The 20,799-nt window shown below is 40.2% G+C and overlaps 1 protein-coding gene across 1 annotated transcript in view; it reads right to left on the bottom strand.

Annotated features, from left to right (window-relative positions):
- Positions 1–7,445: 7,445 nt before the first annotated feature.
- The window catches only part of Marchf11 (membrane associated ring-CH-type finger 11), a 69,120-nt gene continuing 55,766 nt past the window's right edge, over positions 7,446–20,799 (bottom strand). The window contains exon 4 of the mRNA XM_090331181.1: positions 7,446–7,997. Within this exon, the coding sequence (XP_090187307.1) occupies positions 7,675–7,997 (323 nt within the window). The 3' untranslated portion in view covers positions 7,446–7,674. The remainder of the gene's footprint in view (positions 7,998–20,799) is intronic.

Raw genomic sequence — 20,799 nt, 5'->3', positions numbered from 1 at the left:
CTTCTAACCCTGACTGATTCTATTCCCAGATTTCACTGTGGATGGGTCTGAGCAGTTTCTTGGCACCAGAGAGATTGGAAGTGCCACGAGCTTGCTGTGACTGTGTCTTTTGAAACTTTTGTTGAAACCGAACACCCAGGTTCATACCATCAAGGATTGTGGGAAGTCACTGGGATTAGGTTTGGTCATCAAGTGATGTGCTCTGTAGTTCTAGGAAGCGGAGGAGGGACTAACCTGGCATGCCGCGTGCAACTCCTACCATCAGATTCACTGTACCATTATCTCGCAGTGTGCAAGTTCTCCCCACGTGCTGAGCAGATCTACCAGACTCCTGTGCTCCTCAGCCTGTAGTCTTCACAAATTACCCAATTTCTAGTACTTTGCTATAGGCATAGAAAACTCACCGAGATACCACTTTTGAATCTGAATTTTATCCAAAGGGCAAAGAAGAGATGTTGGGAAGTTATATAGCACAGAATTACATCGTTAGATTTATATTTGAAAACCACTCTAGCACATGATTATGAGTGAGCCAATCTAAAAGGTGGATGAATAGAGAAGAATCTAGTCAAGAAAGCCAGGAAAGTTATTTTTTATATACTATTTTTGAAGTAGAGGGCTTAACGTTCTTGTTGATTACTATAATGCATCTTAACCACCACCATTCTTCCCCATCTCTCCCAAACCCACCCAGCCCCTCCATTTTCCTACTTCCATTTTCACATATAAACATTGCAGATCGTGACTGCATTCTCCTTTCCTTTCTCTCTCCACTCGTCAACCCTCTCTCTCCTTAACTTCCGTAAAGGTGTCTATAAAGGTAATGTCATGGGCTTGGAAACAATGGAACTATTGATATTAAAGAAGTAAATCCTCAGGGAAGGTGTACTATCAACAACAGCTGTATCCTGAGTTTTGCAACTGGTCAGATTGTGATGCCAAATGCTGAGGAAAGGAAAACAGTGGAGTTGAATTTGAGGAAAGAGGACGACAAGTCTAACTTTCAGCATGCTACTTTGAGATGCTCATGAGACACTCTGGAGTTGAATCTTGGGCCTTTGAACTAAGCACATTCTGACCTGGAATTTAAAAAAACAAAAGCAAAAAGAGCCAGCGGCGTCAGTGGCTCCTGCCTGTAATCCTACCTACTCAAGGGGCTGAGATCTGAGGATCACAGTTCAAAGCCAGCCAGGCAGAAGTTTGTGACACACTTATCTCCAATTAACCACCAGAAAACTGAAAGTGGCACTGTGGCTCACGTGGTAGAGCACTAGCATTGAGCCGAAGAGCACAGGAAGAGCACCCGGGCTCAAGAGTTCAAGTCCCATGACCGATGAGAGAGAGGGGAGGGGATTCAAGAAATATCAATGTAAAGCCTTGCTTCAAATGTTAAAGAAATAAAGTATGGTGTCCATTTGTAATAGAAACATTCCTTTTTTCCAGTAAAAGATAAATCCAGAAAATTCTACCACTTAAACAGACTTTTTAAAAAATGTACAATGAAGCTAAGAATTAAGCAGTTGTTGGCATTTTAAATGTTAAGTCATATAAGAACTGACATATCTGGAATTCATTTGTTCTCATTCAAGCCTCATGTTCCACATAGTTATACAAAGTGGTAAGAAGGAAGAGAACATTAATGGTTTCTTTATACCAGGAAATCAAACCTTTTCTAAAAAAATGACCTGGCTTCTACATAGTCCAGAGTTGTGGCACAAAGCCACACCTCACCAAAGGGAATCTGGAAAAGAAAGCATTTGTGAAGTTGTATACATATTTGCCTTATGAAAGTCAAAAATTAAAGTAGTAGGGAATGAATGTTGGATGGCTGGCCAACTGAAGTGTTTGCAGTCAAAAGCAATACAGAAGTGTTGGAAATGAAGAAAGTATCCATATAAGGGAGTGAGTGTGTATTACCTTAACACATGATTCTAATAGATTAAATTCCTTTGTTTGGCTATATAGGGAAAGAGGAAACGGATATAAAGTTTTATCTTCAGATGACACTAAAGCAATTAAGTGGATGGGAATTAACATTGAGTTGATGGTAAAGGGAACTTCAATACTAGGAAATCCGAGCTGAGCTAATGAGACTCATTTGAAACATGGACTTTATAAGCTATAATTGCCAAATCCAAACTTTGGGCTCACACACACTGTGACTTTTAGAAATACATTTAGGAAAAAAGCACTTCCCTACCATCTGCCATGTTTCTGTACAGCAGGCTGCCTGAGTCTGAGCGTAACCTCACCATTCACCAATATGGTGGATCTCCACCTGTCTAGTCAAGTCTCACTCTAGTTTCTTCATTCACAAAATAATACTTAGGTTAAGCAAGAAGTTGATAGTAGTAGCTGCTTATTTGTTCAGGTACTGTGGCCTGAACTTGACCTGGACACTGTATTTTCAGCTTTTTCTCTCAAGGCTAGCACTATACCACATGAACTACAGTTCCACTTCCAGCTTTTTGCTCATTAACTAGAGATAAGAATCTCACGGACTTCCTGTCTCATCTGGCTTTGAACTGTGATCCTCAGATCTCAACCTCGCGAATAGCTAGATGACAGGCTTGAGTCACCAGCACCCAGAGTTGAGTTAACTGTTCTTTTTCACTAAACTACTAATATCTGGGGATATTTAAACAAATATTGTAGGTAATTATTATAATAAAAAATTGCAGTTAAGGATATAATCATCTGTTTTAAACTCTAAAGTTGCATCTCCTAAAAAATCATTCTAAAACCAAATATCAATAACAAGTAAGTAAATATAAAACCAAATGAAATATGGAGAGCAGCACAATTCAGTTCCCAATTCTGTCTGGGTCCATTTCTCACTAGTGATTTCCAGGAGGCATCTCCATCGAAAAAGACATCTCAGGCCCGCTCTGCATGAAGGTAGAGTGGAGACACTGCAGCAGATGGCATAGTGATCAGATCCTGGTGCTCCAGAGCACGTCAGATATGTGCAACGAGAGAAGGGCTGCACAGGCTCTGGCTACACTAGCAGTCTCTACACTGCCTTCTCTGAAAATGAAGTGAGTTGCACCGCATACATTTAAGGCATAAGTGAAGAAAAATAGTTACCACAGAGGATCAATGAGCAGATCCATCATCCCTAACAGTTCTCCATTTTTCCTCAGACTCCTGCTGATATAGCTATGATCTCATTTTTTTTTCTTTTGCAAAAAACTACTGGCTATAATATACTATTATTACCTATAGTCTTGTTAGAACTTTTATTTTTAGTCTATATAATTTCTCATTTTCTCCCCATCACTCTAACCATATAACCAGTTTTACTTTCCATGTCTATACATTTGACTTTTTTCTTTTAGATTCCACTTTCAAGGGAGGCCATATACTATATTTCTTCTGGGTCTTTCTTGCTTCACAGAGGACGCATTTCCCTTTCCTGCTTCTTCTCTTGCACTAGTTGGTCAGATGCCTCATGCTTCTAAGATTTCCCTGTAAATACACAAATGTAATGGGGACAGTTCTGGAAATCTCTGTGGCTTGTTCAGAGGACTGTGTGCAGTGGGAACCATGCCTGCCTGGGTTCCAAGCTAGGAAGAGGCAGATATAATAAAAAGTTTAGACATTCAGAATAACAAATAAGCAAGATGGCATGACACAGCAGTAGGAGAAAGAATAATGGCCACATTCTGTGGATCTCTGGGCTGACTGAAGGACTTGGCAGATGTGGCTTTGAAGACTTGAGGTGTGGAGTGCAGGCTACCCGGGAATGTCCAGGTAGACCAGATGGAATCATGGGGTCTTTATAATACAAGGCCAGAAAGGCCCAAGAGAGAGAAGTGACAAGTTCAAATGGTTCAAAGATGACGGGGTCGGGAGGGGGGGTGGGGGGAACCATAGCAAGGTCCTCCTCTTTCCTCTTCTCTTCGAAAAAGATACGCAGACAAGGAAACACATTGTCCTTTAGAAACTCCAGAAGGAGTCTGTCCCATTGACCCTTTAAATTTAAGACAGAGGTGGGGATTTCAGGTCTCTACTCCTGTAAGGTAATACATTCATGTTACTTGAAGCTACTAAATATGTGGTAATTTATTATAACAGCAAAAGGAAGCCAACACAAGACATTATCTTCTCTTTGTTTCACAGCTCTGCCTTAGCACCCTCCTGAAGATTCATCCATAGGAACACTTCCAGTTTGACTTTGAATCACTTAAAGGGACTCTTTCTAAGGTCACACTAGTTTTCAAACTTGAAAACCTTCTGGGTGATTTTCTCTGGTTCTGTTTGTCACCAACATGTCACAAAAGTCATTTAGGCATTAATTGGACAGGCATTTTTGAAGTCCTTAGAGAGATCGCCAGTAAATGTGTATAATTAGAAGTTGATTATTCAATAGTCTCGAGACTAATTCTAGGGAGAAGATGGACTATAGCAATGCATTAAACTAGAAGCTTGTAAACAGCCTATCTCAAGATGTTTCTGAAAGTCTTCCTTTAAAGAGACTTTAGACACAGATTACTTTATGATAGATGTAGAGTTTTTCCATGGAACACAGGATATAACTACTAGAGCCTATTAAGGACAGGTAAAATGTTTTGTAGTCTTCACATAAATTATGTATCAGGTTTGTATCTGAAATGATGGCGTCCAGGAAGAGGTTGATTTTGGTAAAGAAAGAATTCAAGCAGTTTATGGCAGCTGATGATGGTGCTATGAATGATGAAGAGGAAGAAGTGAAAATCTAGGGAGGAAGAGGAACTGAACTGGGGAGTATTTGAACTAAAGATGTATGTCCAACCATTTTCCTGCAGGTGGCTGATGGTGTTTGATTTTGCTTTAAAAGTTTCCGTAGGATTTTTGCAACACAAAAGCTGCCCAGATAATGCCATACCTCGTTTTGGCCTACATACTTGTGTCTATGTTTCTAGCTGTTTCTACATGACCCTATAAAGACACCAGTTATGGGATCAAGGGCCTTTTCTCATCCATTTTGCCCTCATTTCAAATAATTGTACTCTAAAACCCAATGTCCAGTGATGATCCTATTATGAAGTTCCAGATTGTCATTACTTTGAGCAAGTGGCAGCCTTCAACCCAGCACCACTGGTCTCAGGGAGCCATTGTAACAGTCCTCAGTAAAGATTTCATGGAGATGACCTGAGATCAGCCAGGGAGGTGATATGCTTTTCAAAAACTAGTAACTGACACACAGATGGATTCCACCCCTGATTGTTACAATAAGAGAATAAAGGATTGAAGGATGATGCTCATACTTTTGCCCTCAATGACAAATGACAAGAAGGCAATTCCCAGTGGGGGAGCAGTTTTCACAGAGAGTGGGGAAATTCTGATCTGGATACATTTGGCTTCTCATACCTTGTTTCCTGTGTTCTCCACTTCCTTGCACCAAATCTACACACTTATGTTCATGAGTTGTTGCTCCTTCTTTCTTCTCTATGATTAAAATTGAATTTCAAACACTGTACATCCTCTCTGCCCTGCTCAGGGAGCCTGTGTGAAAATCACATCTCCCAGGTATTTATAATTACTTCCTCCATTGCACTCAGCTCCTTCCCAATGCCATTTATATATGTGCCAGGAGCTCACGTCTTAAAATGAAGAACAGGACTAAAAATGGGAACAAAAGTAGGAAGAAAGAATATCTAGTTTTTTACTGATAGTTATGATTAAATCAGTTTCTTTTCCATTTCCATCTTTTGTGTATGTGTGTGCGTGTGTGTGTGTGTGTGTGTGTGTGTGTGTGTGTGTGTGTTAGGACACAGGGGCTATGAAGGTGATAAAAGGAAACACAGGATGTTGACAGAAGGCCCAGACAGAGGACAAGGTCCTCAAAGGAGGGGAGTTTCCTTCCAGATTGTCCAAGGCCGTCTCTTCTCCAGATGCCTCCATCTCCCGCACCCCAGGAAGATTCTATAGAGATCTTCCGACACTTCTTCCATTTGGTTCTTAAGTGAGTTGACATAAAGATGCACACTAATTCCAGCGACAGGATTGCTAGCAGTCTACATGGTGTCTAAGGGTCTGTGTAGCCATGTTTCTAACACAATACTCCATCGTGTGATATCAGTAGTAACTGAAATGATTCTCCATTAGATGACCTGTTGTCATGACTCATCTCACAGAATGAGCTATCCATGTTTCTCCTGCAGGACTATGTCCATTTAACATCAGCTGAAAACAAGCCTAAGAATACAAAGAACGCTTAGTAGTCTCATTCCTACTCCTGCCCCTAAATAATGTCTGGATTCTCCTTCGTTCATGACTTCATGATTCTTTGCTTGTATTTTGAAAACTGTTGCATCCCCGTCATTTGTAATTTTTAACTGGGAACATTATTTCAGGAACTAGAATTTTCTAGACAGGAATCTGAATGCTCACTATAGAGGGAAACTCTTCGATTACGTTTCTTCTTTTACTTTTCAATTATTTTTTTAATAAAAGAGCATTGAGTGTTTTATTCCTAGTGATGTTTAAATTTAATTGTTAATGACATCTGCCTGTTCAGTTCATGTTCCTGAAGGAAACATGACCCCTTGCCTCTTCCTCTCTTCTTCCTCTCTTCTGTCGCTGTAATTAAAATGATTGACCGCTTCCAGCTGGTATATGAAAAGGGTGAAACATCCTAATACTGGATAAAAACATTTCTCAGGACTCAGTATCTTCATGTTTTCTTGTTTTCATTAAAAAAAAGCATACTGACCGAGTCCATCCAGTAAGAGAGAAAGACTTTTCACTGCTGGTGAAAGTCTTTCACAAGGCTTCATTAAACACAGTAATAAGATTAGTGTTCCAAATGATTAAGAGGGTGTCTAAGCTTTTACCCAAAGAAAATCTAATTAAGGTGGTGATTATGTAATTTAAAATACTAGTAATTTACCAAGTTAATTGCAATAGGTCTGTTAAAGGACTATGGAAATATGAGGCAGTTTTACTTTTTTTAAAAAACAGAGTATTAATAGAATATGCACCTTGTGGGGCATTTTAGTGAGTGTTGGGGGTTAAGTATCCAACAAAACAATCTTCCTTTAATTTTTCTTTTTTGGAAACTCACGGTGCTTCAGAATGTAGACAGTAGCCCATATTACCTAGCATTGCATCCTCAGTATAGGGCATTTTTCATCAGTGTAAAAAGCTTCCCTTGAGACTGTCAATCAGCACAAGGCAGGAGGGATTTGCCACCCAGCATCCAGAAACACCCGGATGTTGTGCCCTGGGCACTTTAAAACCTGCCTATGCCATCTTCCAAGTGACCCATTCAGACTGTCTGAAAAATTACACATGCAGCCAACAGTTTGATAAAAATATATTTAAAATGAGCAAGAAAAAAAAAGACCGGGGCATTAAGGAAAACTTCCATCATGTTTGACTATATAGAATTAAATTATATGCATTATGATGTCAAGTACTGACTTATAAAGGATATAGGAAATCAGAAAACAGAAAGACTCTTTTGTTTTTTTCAGAAAATGTATTTGCAATTCAAATGTTCATATAAAAAGCATAAATTTTAAAAAGTTCATAGGTGTGTGTGTATGTGTGTGTGTCTGTGTGTGCGTGTGTGTGTGTGTGTGTGTGTGTGTGTGTGTGTATGTTTGGAAGTGCTGTGGTTTTGCCATTCATTGCAATTACATTCCAAATTGTGCAGGACTGTCCCTGCTGCACCCTCGGATCCGCCCCTCACACTGAGGTCACTCTCATCACCACCTCCCCCGAGCTGTTATCCTCTGACAGATCCTCGTGGGGCCTCATGCGGTTGAACAGATGCAGTAACACGTAGCCGCACTGAAACCTTGGCGAGGTGAGCTGCATCGGGTGCACAGAGTTCCTGTTTCGCAGTGCAGTCAGTGGTAACCATAAAGTCCTGCTTGCGGATGACTCTTCTCGGCTACTTTCTTCAATGTCTGTGGCTTTGTCATAATTTAATACATCCCAGTGCAAATTAACGGCCCTCCAGCGTTTAAACACTCTGTAAACTGCAGCTCCTTCATGGACAATGAGCCCTAAATTCAACAGAAAATATAAAAAACAAAGACTGGTGACAAAAGCTGGGAATGTTATTTTGCATAGCAGCACAACATTCAAGAAACAGTTTGTTCTGTTGTTTATTAACATCAACAAATACAATATTCAGAGTTCTCAAATACTACAGTCAGCTTCCAGGAGTATTTACAGAGGGAAAACGCCCTAACTTGTAGATACTTAAGCTGTTGTGAGTACAATTCACTTGCGCTATCATGGCTCAGAATACCCCTTAGGTATTTTGAAAGCTTTATGTCCCTCATTCAGTTCTCACCACTGTGTTGGGAAATAAATACTAGCATTTCCCTCGCTTCACCAACAAGGAAACCAAGTGGAAGGGATGTTAAAGAATCTGCACAAGAATATACAACTGGGAGTGGTAGAGCAGGAGTCTGAGCCAGGCAGGCTCACACAGAGCCTTTGAATCTGATGGGTAGTATAGAGTTCTCAGGAAATCTGGCGAATGTAAAGAGCCAGATCATCAGTCAGATGTGATACACTAGTGTCCAGAGCCAATCTCACTGCCCGCTCCGCATCCACCACTCATCCTGTCTTCCCTGAGTTTACATTTCAGCATGGAGATCCACTTTTTAATTTGGGACCACTCAGAGAATAAATGAGTCCCTTGGGGAAAAGGTCCTTCCAGATGTAGACATCTGTTCTCTGAGGGAGCAGATTGTATGAAAAGTCAGCAGAAAGGCCAGAGAAGAGTCCTTGTGGTAGACGGCATGTCAAGGGGTGGAATAAGCCAATTGGCACAACCATTTGTTCAATGAATGCATGGAGAAACATGAAAAAGCATTCATTGAATAACCAGTTATATCTGAAGACTATTTCAAGCAGTCTCAACATGCATCCTGAGAAGAATGGATCTGATGTTGTCTGACAATGGGAGAATGAAGTCACACACACTGTTATGGGCAGATCTTGCAACCACAGTGAAAAATCTCAGCTCACAAGGAAAAATGAAAACTTCTGAAAGAAGGTACACAAAGATACGGTAAAGGCATGAAAGCATGAGAATGATAACCACTGCATCCCCTATGGTGAGCGGGGAAGAGAGAAAAGGAGGCCATGGGACTTCACTTGCTGAGCCCTCCTGGCTTTAAGCACATTTCAAGTGTATTTTTCACACTAAGCAAATGGGGATATAAGGTAAGAACATTAATTTATTAGGAAACTTAACCTGAGATGTGCTGGGGACGTTGAGGATTAGAAGGTTGATCTCAAAGTGTCAGTGAAACTCAGGAAAATGTGACAGGAACTGCAATGAAACCAGGGGGGCAGTTCAGAATTTGGCGATGGAGAAAAGCACGACTGAAATACTGGTAGTGATTTTCTCACAGGTACAACAAGTAAGGCCTTGAGCATGATTTTGTTGGGGAAATTATTTTCATGACATTTTTGCTAGGTAGGTAATTAAGGTATCTCATCCTTGAAAATCAGAATTTTTTCCATTTGCCTTGTTTCCCTTAGCAGGAGATAAATTTCTGATACATGTTATTTAAAAGCTTCCAAAGATATCTAGAAGCCTACTTTAAAAAAAATGCATGCGGCTTTTTCAAATGAAAATGTTTTTGACCTCAACTATTTGTACACTGCCCAAATAATGAGGAGAAATGTAAAGTTTCAGTTAATCATAACAATGTCAAACTATTGCTTTAGACACTTCTTTTTCCAGAGGAAAAATCAAAGTTAACCCAGACAACCACATGTATTCAAGAAGCAGCCAGAATTACAAGCCAAGATCACTAGAGTTTAACTGCTTTCTCGTGGCCCATGATTTAACCTTTCTGATTCTGCATTTTTTTTCCTTAAAACACAATGGAAACACCTAATTTTTACATTCAGAGAAGTTGAAATTCATCAACTGTAAAACATTCAAATTTCCTCTGAGATGTTAACTACATAGGAATGACATTTTTATTAACTAAAAAGTCACAGATATATGGGGTGAGAAACTTTTAGCATACTAATCACAAAGCAATTGTATCCTGAAACATGTCCGTTACAGCCATGTGTGGTAGCGTAGGGAGCAAGGGATTCACCAAGACATACTACTAATTCTGACAAATATTATTCTCTTTATAAAAAATCAAATGTCTTTGAAAGGCCTGAAATCAGATTTAAAGTTACTTTCCAGAAATGCATTCAGTAAATGCTTTGTGAATACATAAATTTACCAAATGGGAGCAAATAAGAAATTCATCAGTCACTAAAGAATTCAAAATCTCAGTAACAAAATCATCCTTTAAAAAAGAATCTAGCCAGGGCTGGGAGTTTGGCCTAGTGGTAGAGTGCTTGCCTAGCATGCATCAAGCCCCCGGTTCAATTCCTCGGTACCACACACATAGAAAAAAAAAGCCAGAAGTGGTGCTGAGGCTCAAGTGGTAGAGCTCTAGCCTTGAGAAAGTCCAAGGACAGTGTCCAGGCCCTGAGCTCAAGCCCAGGACTGGCCAAAAAGAAAAATCTAGCCATCGTAGAGAGGCATTGATGGCTCATTTCTATAATCCTAGCTACCAAAGGAGGCTGGGGCTTGGAGGACTGAGCTTCAAAGCTATTTCAAGCTACTTTGAAGGTTCTACCAGCAAAAATCCAGTGTGGTTCAAGGAGCAGAGCACTAGTTCAGCACATAGGAGGAGTTCAAACTCTGTTACTACCAGTAAACAAATATCTAGTCATCTGGACTTGTAATTCTTGCTGCTTTCTGAACATTTCTGGTTAGTTTGGACAACTTTGACTAATCCTTTGGAAAAAAAAAGGAGTGTTAATACATTGTCTATCTATCTATCTATCTATCTATCTATCTATCTATCTATCTATCTATCTATCTATCTCTTCAGGTCTTTGTAAGCCATAGTGAATCAAACTTAAAGAGAACTAAATGAAATTCTCATGTAGATAAAATCCTGTGAACATACAACCCCAGGTTTAGTGATGCCATTATGTTTAGGACACAACTGGTATTTACATTATATTTTATTCACTGTGAGCATTCAAAATTACTCTTTGCCTTCTGGAAATTTCCATGAGATATAATGAACTTCTTCCCAAGGATATTTCTTCTCCAAGTGTTCTGAAGTTGTGGCCAATGCTTTGTTTTCAGGTAGTTATATAAGGAAATAGCTTCTATGATCTTTATATCCAAGGGTAATGATTCCTTCATATTTGATTTATTGTGCTGAAAAGCTAGCCTTTAGAAACTGTTCTGCTCTAATTTCTTACTGATTATCCAACAGATTTGTTACTTTGATAGCTCATGTCTTCTAAGACTTGGCCTGACTTTGTCATCCAAATCACTAGCCTGCACGGAACAGGGATGACAATGTCTATGAAATGTAAACAACATGTGAATTATGGGAATTTGGTGTTTGGAAGAGTGAGTGTGTGGGAAGGGTTGCTTCCATCCTTTTCTTTGCCAGTAATATTTAATTGGAATGCAACCTTATTGGTATGCAAAAGAACATTTGTGTTAAGGAATAATTTAAAAAAACAAAGCAGACTTGAAATAAGGTTTTACATAAGTAGGATATGCTCCAATTTTTGAAACAATGTGTTAGTTGAAATTTTTATGGCAACAAGTATGAGTTCACTACACAAAGCAATGAAGAGAAAGATGGCCCAGGCAGAACCAAAATGTTAAAATTAATGAAGACTTGCAAAATTTAAGAATTTGTAGTTTGGTAGTTATTAACTACCATACAACTAGTCAAACAATTTAATACTTTGTGTTATCACTTTCAGCTTTGACTTGAATACTTTCGCTTTTTTGTACAAAATAAGCTAACAGTACCAAGCACTATCCAAAAGCTGACCTGTTTTATTTTCACTTATTTGCAAGCATGGCGAAAACTCTACAGATAGATGCTATTATGGAACAAGTGAGGAAATTAAGGTCAAGACAGAGGAGTTTAACCATTTGTCTAATATCATAGCGATATGAAAATCAGAGGACTCAAAGGTCTCTAAATACAAACCTTGAATAAGACAGTCCTGTCCTTGCTACATTTCCAATGTATGCCCTGTTAAAAAGAGATTCTTGTGGAATTCATGCAGAATCATCTACTCCCAGTACAAGGAGTTGCAAGGTAAGAGTTAATGAAGGTCATGAGAGTCACACTCTGGTGGTGGGACAAACTGCCTTATGAAAAGGAGACACACTAGCCTTCCCTTGCCCCCACACAGGCCCATGCCCAGGTACAGAAACAGGAGGGCATAATCAGAAGACAGGTGTCTTCAAACCAGGGAGAAAAGGTGTCATCAGACCTCAAATGTGTGAACATCCTATATTTCTGAGCTGTTAGAACCACTAAAAATATTGCTTAAGTCACCTATGTGTAGTATTTTGTGATGGAAGCCTAAGATAACTACAACAGGTCTTGTAGATAAACCACAATACTCTCCTTAAAAACAGGTGTACACCACATTCCAGAGGCTGTGAAGGAGCAGAGGCATATAATGGGATGCCATCTTAAAAAGCTTTGTGTGTCACTGGCACTGCACTGTTAAAGACCCTTGAAATGCTGTAGTCATCAGCTTTTCATCACTATGACCAAACACCTGAGAAAAACATTAACAAAAGAGGTAAAAGGCTTATTATTTTGAACAGCAGACACAGAGGCTAGATTTGATGGTTACTTTGGGCCTGATAGCTAGGCAAAAAACATCCAAGGGGGTAAAACATCCTCAGGACTGACTGACTTCTTAGTTCTACTGCCTCTCAGTGCCTTTGTATTGTGAATCTATCAACGGATGAATGCACTGCCTAGATCAAGGCCCTCACGATCCAGTGACTTCCAAAAAGCCCCACTTCTGAGCATTACACTGGGGACCCAAGCCTTCAACATGTGAATTTATGAAGGACAGTTCTCATCCAAACACCAGCGGGCCACCCAAGACAAGAGCATGAAAATGGTAGGCGCTCTGTTTGTAAGTCATGCTTACCAACAGCTTTCCCTTGGACATGTAGCCTCTGATGAAATCACAGAAGACCTGATGTAAAGCTCCTAAAAGTCCTCCGCTAAAATGGCACTTGGGAAAACTGAAGAAATCACAGTGCAGCACAAGTGTCTGGCCAGAAAAGTCTCTTGACTGTGAAAATGCCTAAGGTTTCTGACCTAAATTCCTTCTTTTCCCCTTACCAAAATTTCCCTCTCTACTTTTTCTGACGTGGGGAGTGTGTGTGCGCGCGCGCTTGTGTGTGTGTGTGCACACATGCATGCATGCTCACCTGTGTGTATGTAAACTTTATAAATGAGTTGTTAGTGGGCTCTAGAAGCAGACTAGAGATTTTGAGACCTGTTTATTTGGAACTGTTCAGACCTCATCCCATCAACTGGTTCTACTTTTGAATTCTTAGTTTCTCCTGGCATATGGTGATGGTGAGGTGTGTAGTTGCTTGGAAGAATTAATCAAATGAGACCCTTAACTGTGATGTTTGCTAGATTTTTTAAAAAGTACTAAAATTCCTCTTTCTTAGGATCACTTTTCAACTAATTCCAAGTTACATACCCAGCAGTTACAAAAACTGCGAGTTGAGTTTAGAGGCAGTAACTCTAAAGTTGGTTCTCCACTGTTCAATCTTGTTAATATGAGTCTTGAATACATAATTAGGTATCAAATTTATTCTACACGAATTCAATATTGTTTATTTGAGTGAACCGTACATGGTGGTTAGAACACACAAAAATGCAAAATGATAAAAATTTTATGAAAGGTAATAAATATTTAATCACATGAATCACTATGTTCATAAAACAAAGCTGTCATTAAATTGATGTTCTTGAACCCAGCCTTCTAGAAATAATAATGTCCTATATATGCATGGAATTTTGGTATGTACTTATCTCCCTCCTATGCTGTTCATGTAGGAAAAAAATGAATAGCTAGGCCTCATAAAGTGTGCTTAGCTCCATAAAAGGTATGTTGTTTTTCTATTGTTTAATATAAATGACATAGACCTTAGATCCTCTCAGAACTGCCTAGAACCAAATAAAATTCACAGGACCATTCTGAGAAGGGTATAGTGCTCATAAGCGCTCACAGCTCAAGGGCACAAATGCAGATTCAACATGACCGCTGAGAATGAAATATTTTGCGTGAGAAATCTGATGAGAACTATGAATTATTCTGAAAGCTTGCTATGACTAACCCCCCCCCAATAGTAGAGGCTGGCTACTTTCTAAATACCAATGGTCCAGGCAACCCCACCACCAAAATAGGTAACAGAACAAATGAAAAGATGCTCGTTACGATGACACAAATGTGATCTGATACAACATGGATGTGTTCTTGTCTTGCCACCCCATCTCTGTGAAGGGCTGTTTCACACATCAACTAAACCAGGACTCCTCATCTCTTCCTCACTAAATTCTTCTCATTTTGTCTTCTGAAAAGTCCTGAGCTGAAACCATAAAACAAAGAAGTTTCTGGAGTGCCCACTTCTACATTTATACAATGAATGATTAAGGTTTCAGATTCAGATTTTCTCATATTTTCTCCCTGAACAAATCAAATACACACATGTGCATGCCCACGTATACTTGCACGTGTGCACACACACACACGCACACACACACGCACGCACATATACATGCACACATACTTCACCCCCTCCCACACAAATGCCTGTAGTTTTCCTTGCTTACTGCTATTATAGTGTCTGGTGTGTGATATGAATTCAATCAATTTTTGCTAAATACAAGGGAGAGAGAAAAGATGTAGCATTATTGGGCCTGAAGGATTTTATTTAAATGTTGAAATGTTGATTTAATCTGGTGGTGATAATATTTAAATGAAGATATATCAAGTATTGTTTCTTGAAATATTCAAAAATATTTTAAGTCACTGAAGGCACTCAGAGGCAGGCAATCCAAAATTAGATTTGAAAATCCTAGGAGGGAGAAGCGAGGGGGAGAAATAATTGGGAGAAAAATGGGGGAGGGGTGACACTATTCATGAAGAAATGTTCTTATTACCTCACTTAACACCTCTGTACAACAACTTTACAATGAAAACTAAATTAATATTAAAAAAAAAGGAAATCCAAGGAGGGTCAAGGCTTATATTTCATGTAGAAAGTGGAAAGGGTATGGATAGAGGGAGCAGATGGGATAAAAGAACCAGCAGTTCTTTACAAAGATCTGCCTCCTCACCTAGAAGCTGGTCAGCCTGCTCATCAAGTGTTCCCCTGGACCAAAGAACCAAACAGCCCCAGACCAGAGACTCACGTAATGACCATGCCCATAAACCTGAGCCAAATGGGAAATATCTCTGCCATTTCCAAGCAAACACAGAGCACAAAGGAGGCCATCAATTCCTAACAACACTTGTGTTCTGAAAAACCCATTGACAATCTATTGCTTTACTTATTTTTTTTCATTCCGCAGTATACATTCCATTACTAATCCTGGAGCAAAAGTCTACCATTCTCACAATTACAAGATATTCCTCAAAAGGAGACAGACACCAGCTTCAACTACCAGATAGAAATCTCTCAATGCTGAAATTTAGCTGCTCACAAGCCAACAACTAATCTGTCTCCAGAAATTCCACAAAAAAAGATCATGCTAAAGGAATCTGTGCTCTTTGTCTCCCTTCTTCATCTTCTGTTGCTAACATCAGCCTGGGGTCAATGCTGACGCCCTTTCCCTCCCCTTAAGACACATCCTCATCACCCTCTACCTCCAACATACGAAACACTATCTCTTAATTCTAGCAGCCCAGTCTTAATGAAAGCCTGGTCATTCTCTTGTCTTATTTTAATCTTTCCTGCTTTCTCCACCATGACTCTGTCCCTACTTTACCATAGTCAAGGACATTTTTTCATGATCAGATGATGAATCCTAGCAAAGAAATGATCCTTTATGGGGTCTCACTCTTGAGCTCCACTCACAGAATCTTTCCACATGCTCACCCCATTTCCTCATGGCTACTTTTGTTCTTGCCATACCAAACTTGATAAGACTCCTCTAAAAATGATACATGCTATCACAGACATACTACTAAGTCCAACAGCTGCCTCTTTCTGAGTCCTTTCCTAATTCCTGATCATATTTAAAATTGACTTCAAGCTTTTCTTTCTTCCATTATATCTTTGCTGCTCCTAAATATGATTAATCTTCTCCTATCAGTTCTCACACATATTTTCCGTCTTGGAATTTTTCTGGTTATTCTAGTTTCTTCTATACCTGCATGGCTCCTTGCAGCAGGCAGATAAAGCAAGAGCATGTTACATTCTAGGACCCAGAAATATTCAAATTGATCTGTTATTGCTTCTCACAGATAGCACACGAATATCTATGTTCCTGTCCATATACAGCCTTCCTCACTACAGTTTACATGTGACATAATGTTCACGTGTGACATAATGCTCACATGGCATGGAGTAATCTTTTGCTGGTCTCCAATCATCTAAACATGTAAAACTAGTCCTAGATCAAGGACAGTTTTCCTCATCCTTGTTCTCATTTTATCGCTTTTGCAGGAGGATTAATCCATAAACACATAAACTACATATGCTGGCTCCAGAGGTAGCTAATATTCTCTTTGGCTAGGCGCTCCAGTTAAGAGAGATGGCTGTAAGTGCTCCATTTCCGATAGAGGAGAAGGAAATCAACCATAACAACATACTTAGTCTGCCACTCCGCTAATTATGTTACTGATTATTCCAATGAATATGAACTTTACAAGGTCACATAAGAGGAAGGCTGCCTTGGGTTAGTGATTTTCGTTGTTTGCCTCATAGAAGACCTAAGGGGTTAATTAGCTTGAAGAGAACATCTCAGCACAGCTCTAAAGGGCAAGTAGCAAAATAAGCTCGATTCTATTTTATCTCCTGGGGTTTTAAAAGCAACAATAATGCTAATAACCAACCATGATAATAATCTTTAGAGAAATTGGTAAACATCAGTATGATTAAGGCACAGAAGACCCTATCATTTGTATTTCCTGGGTAAAGAGATAATGACCTACTTCTCAAAGTCTATGAAGGATTACCTATTATTTAACTATTTCCTATTGCACAGAGCTACTCTGCCTGGGCCATTGGGGAGGCATACAGCCTCCGGGACACTGGTGTGAAGGAGGCACTGGGGATTATGTTTCCTGGGGACAGACTCACTGGACCCTTTCCCAACCCAGAAGGCCTATCTCCTGCTGGAAGCATGCTAACACATTGCGAACTCAAGGACCAATCTATCCATGTGAAGGAATTCCACTCCACATCAGGAATGAATGAAGCAAGCAGGCAGAGCACCCAAATCTCTTAACAGTCACAATGTGTCTGAACCCCAACAGCAGTGCTCCTGCTGGAATGGAATCAGAAAGAAACCCAGAGGGGCTCTGGGCAGCAGTGGGAGAAGGTTTCTGTCCTCCCTACAGCAGCAGCCGGCCAAAGGGGCTCTGAAGTAGCCAAATTGTGGTGCTGAGGGATGTAGGGTCCCCAATCAAATTATATCTCAGGAAATGGAAAATTTCCTGGGGCAGGATGGCTGATGTGTTTCTTCTATGCAGAGGGAAAATTACAGTGATGGGAAGATTCAAAGGAAATACTGGGCTAATCAACTTTCCTGGCTATTATGCCAAACTCTAAGTTGGGCTTTTTTCCCAACATGCCTTATGACTCATGCAGACTTCTCCACGTCCTACAAAACTCGAGGGACAAATACAGTCGTAACACCTCCCACCACCACCTTCCACCATAATGCTAGCTGTCGGTCCTGGCACGTAAGCAACCTCTTGCACCCCCGGTTCTATGGCTCAGAGCTGACCTGCTGCCATGAAAGCCTTATTTTCCTGGTTGTCCCTGGTGACTGGATTCTAAATCTGGCAGTGATGGTGCTTGAAGGTTAGGAGGAGGGTTACTGATGGAAGATTAAAGCTGGACCTCTGGGTTGGGGACCAAAGAAACTACTGTGCATGTCTGCGAAGCCTTTTGATGGAATCTACTGACAATTTTGAGTTTGGAAGGCTTCAACACCACAGGAAATGTAGGAAGGTATAAGAGAGGGGTGGGAGAAACTAGTTGGGGGAGGGGAACTGGTTTCTGTGTTCTCTACTTCCCACAGAGAAAAAGATAGAGGTAGAGGTGGCTGGTTTCAGTCCACACGGGGGGGGGGGGGGTTGGTGGGCTTTCTTCTAAAGGGAGCCTGGGAAAGTCACTCAGATATCCTCAAAGAGAGTAGAACAGCATCTCTGCAGGATCCACACTGTATATGCAACCATAAATATCTGGTGATAAGAAATGTCCCTGCGAAAACATAAGCTCAATGGTTTCCCTCATTTGTCATAATCAGTAGAAACCTTGGGCTCTCCTAGCAGAGATTTACAATAGAGCAAAACCTAGCCTGATACATAAGGCCATATAGTATGACACTAAACAAAATGACCTCCAAGATATAGAAACAAAAGCCATATAACGAGTTGATTGTTGTCCTTAATGTACTGTTATCTCTCATCTCTTTTGCTGTCCCTTGGTTATCTCATATTGTTACAGCATTTTATCTTGTTATCTGATATATTGTATATATGTTTATTTGGTTATTTGAAATTAGATAGGGAAGGGGGAAAACAAGATGAGGGGTGGGGGTGGGGGGAAGGAAATAGGGACCAAGACATGAGAAAGGGTGTCAATGTATGTGAAGTAATGCACCTTCTATCTGGTGAATATAATGGAACCCTTCTATTACTTACAATAAAAAAAAATATGGAAAACAGAGAAATGTCCCTGTGAAGGTGGCCGCTGATGGCTCACACCTGTAATCCTAGCTACTCAGGAGACTGAGATCTGAGGATCTCGGTTCAAAGCCAGCCCACGCACAAAATCCGTGAAACTGTTATCTCTAATTAACCAACAGAAAACTGGAAATGGTGCTGTGGTTCAAGTGGTAGAGCATTAGCCTGGAGCTAAAGAGCTCAGGGACAAGGCCCAGGCCATGAGTTCAAGCCCCACAAACGCCAAAAAAGAAAAAAGAAAAGAAATGTCCTTATGGTCAGTGGCCTGAGAAGAGGTTGAGGGGTCTCCCTGGTGCTCTGAAGAACATGTCTATATTTCCTGCTCTGAATTATAACATGTTTCGACTGCAACACTAACTTCTTCCTGATGCATCTCCCTTTTCATTAGACATGTTCTAGATCAAAAGTACTTTAAGAAAATTGGCAACTTCTGAATCATGCTAAGAGGTGACAGGAAGCATGAGAAATTTTTACAGAGAAAAATGTAGTTTAGTACACATTCACATTTTTCTTGGCATCTATTCAATTTTTTTTACCATAACAGTAAAGTTACTCCCTGAATTATTATTTGCTTAGGTTGATAGGTCTGTAACTAAGGCACTGCCTTAGCTGCAGATCAGGCATAAACTCTGTCATTAGCTAGAAAAGCAAACACTGCTGCTGCATGAGCTTACTCATGGGGACCACGTCTGATTAGCCTGAAAGATTGAGGGAAATGCTTCATTTTCCTCCTATGATTTCACAAAGTAAGAAAATGTGCTTTCTAAGTTTCAGGTCCAATAATGTTAAATCATGTTTTACTTCTAGCTTCTCTACCTGGGAAAACATTTCTAAAGTAAAGCCATATCAGAAGCAGGAGGGGGGAAAGTGTCTTGGTTTTCAAATAGATAATACATGAATCTCAAGAATGATTTTCAAAAAAAAAAAGAATGATTTTGTTTGAAACTATGAGAAGAGATGAGCTTAGATTGAAGCCTGAGTGGTGCCTGCCAATAACCCAGCAATCTGGGAAGAGACGTTAGTAGGATGGCGTCAACTGTAATGCCTGCAATCACAAGCACACAGGAGGCAGAAGGAGAAGGATCTTGGGCCAAACGCCAGTCCAAGGTAAAACAGAAGGTCCTAATCCACAAAAACAAACCAAACGAGGAGCAGGGGCCCTTTTTTGCTCATGCTGTAAACCACCTGTGGAGAAAATGTGAACCCTGAGTTCAAACTCCAGTATAACCAAAAAGGAAAGTAAAGGGAAAAGCTTTGGTTGGAGAATATACAATCTGTGCAAAAAGAATGTATGGTAAGAAAAGAATATTTGATATGTTTAGACTTCTCAGTTTAGATTGAATATCATTTATTTTTTGGAATCCCTCAATGTAAGGCACAAACCATCAGTGTGGAACTTCAAGAGCCCTGGGAGACATTTTGGTTTCCCGGGGGGCACACTGCTGTGTGTTCATGGGTGCTTACAGCTTCTGTATTCCGAGGGCTTGAATTTGAGATATAACGATATAGAGGACAAAGCAGATATCCACAACTGGCAAGGTGTGGGACAGTAGAACTTCTTGTTTGAGAAGAGTGTAAGGCCTTTACACCGAGCCATGGAAAAGGATCCATCACAATTTAACACTGGTGGCTCACGCCTGTGATTCTGGCTACTCAGGAAGCTGAGATCTGAGGATCATGGTTTGAAGACAGCTTGAGCAGGAAAGTCCATGATACTCTTTTTTATGTTAGTTATGGGACTTGAACTCTGGGCCTGGGCATTGTCCTGAGCTCTTCAGCTCAAGGTTACCACCCTACCCCATGAGCCACAGTGCCACTTCCAGTTTTCTGGTGGTTAATGGAGATAGGAATCTCACAGACTTCAGAGCGCAGGCTGATTTTGAATTGTGATCCTCAGATCTCAGCCTCCTGAGTAGCTAGGATTACAGGTGTGAGCCACCACACCCAACCCATGATATTCTTATCTCTAATTACCCCGCAAAAATCTGCAGTGAAGTTGTGGTTCAAGTGGTAAAGTGCCAGTCTTGAGCAAAAAAAAAAGCTAAGGGA

This window comes from Megascapheus bottae, chromosome 4 (assembly GCF_031878675.1).
Source record: "Megascapheus bottae isolate mThoBot1 chromosome 4, mThoBot2.hap1, whole genome shotgun sequence".
In the NCBI taxonomy this organism is placed as follows: domain Eukaryota; kingdom Metazoa; phylum Chordata; class Mammalia; order Rodentia; family Geomyidae; genus Megascapheus; species Megascapheus bottae.
Note: the sequence above shows the minus strand (reverse complement) of the source record. Positions and strands in the feature narration are given on the sequence as shown.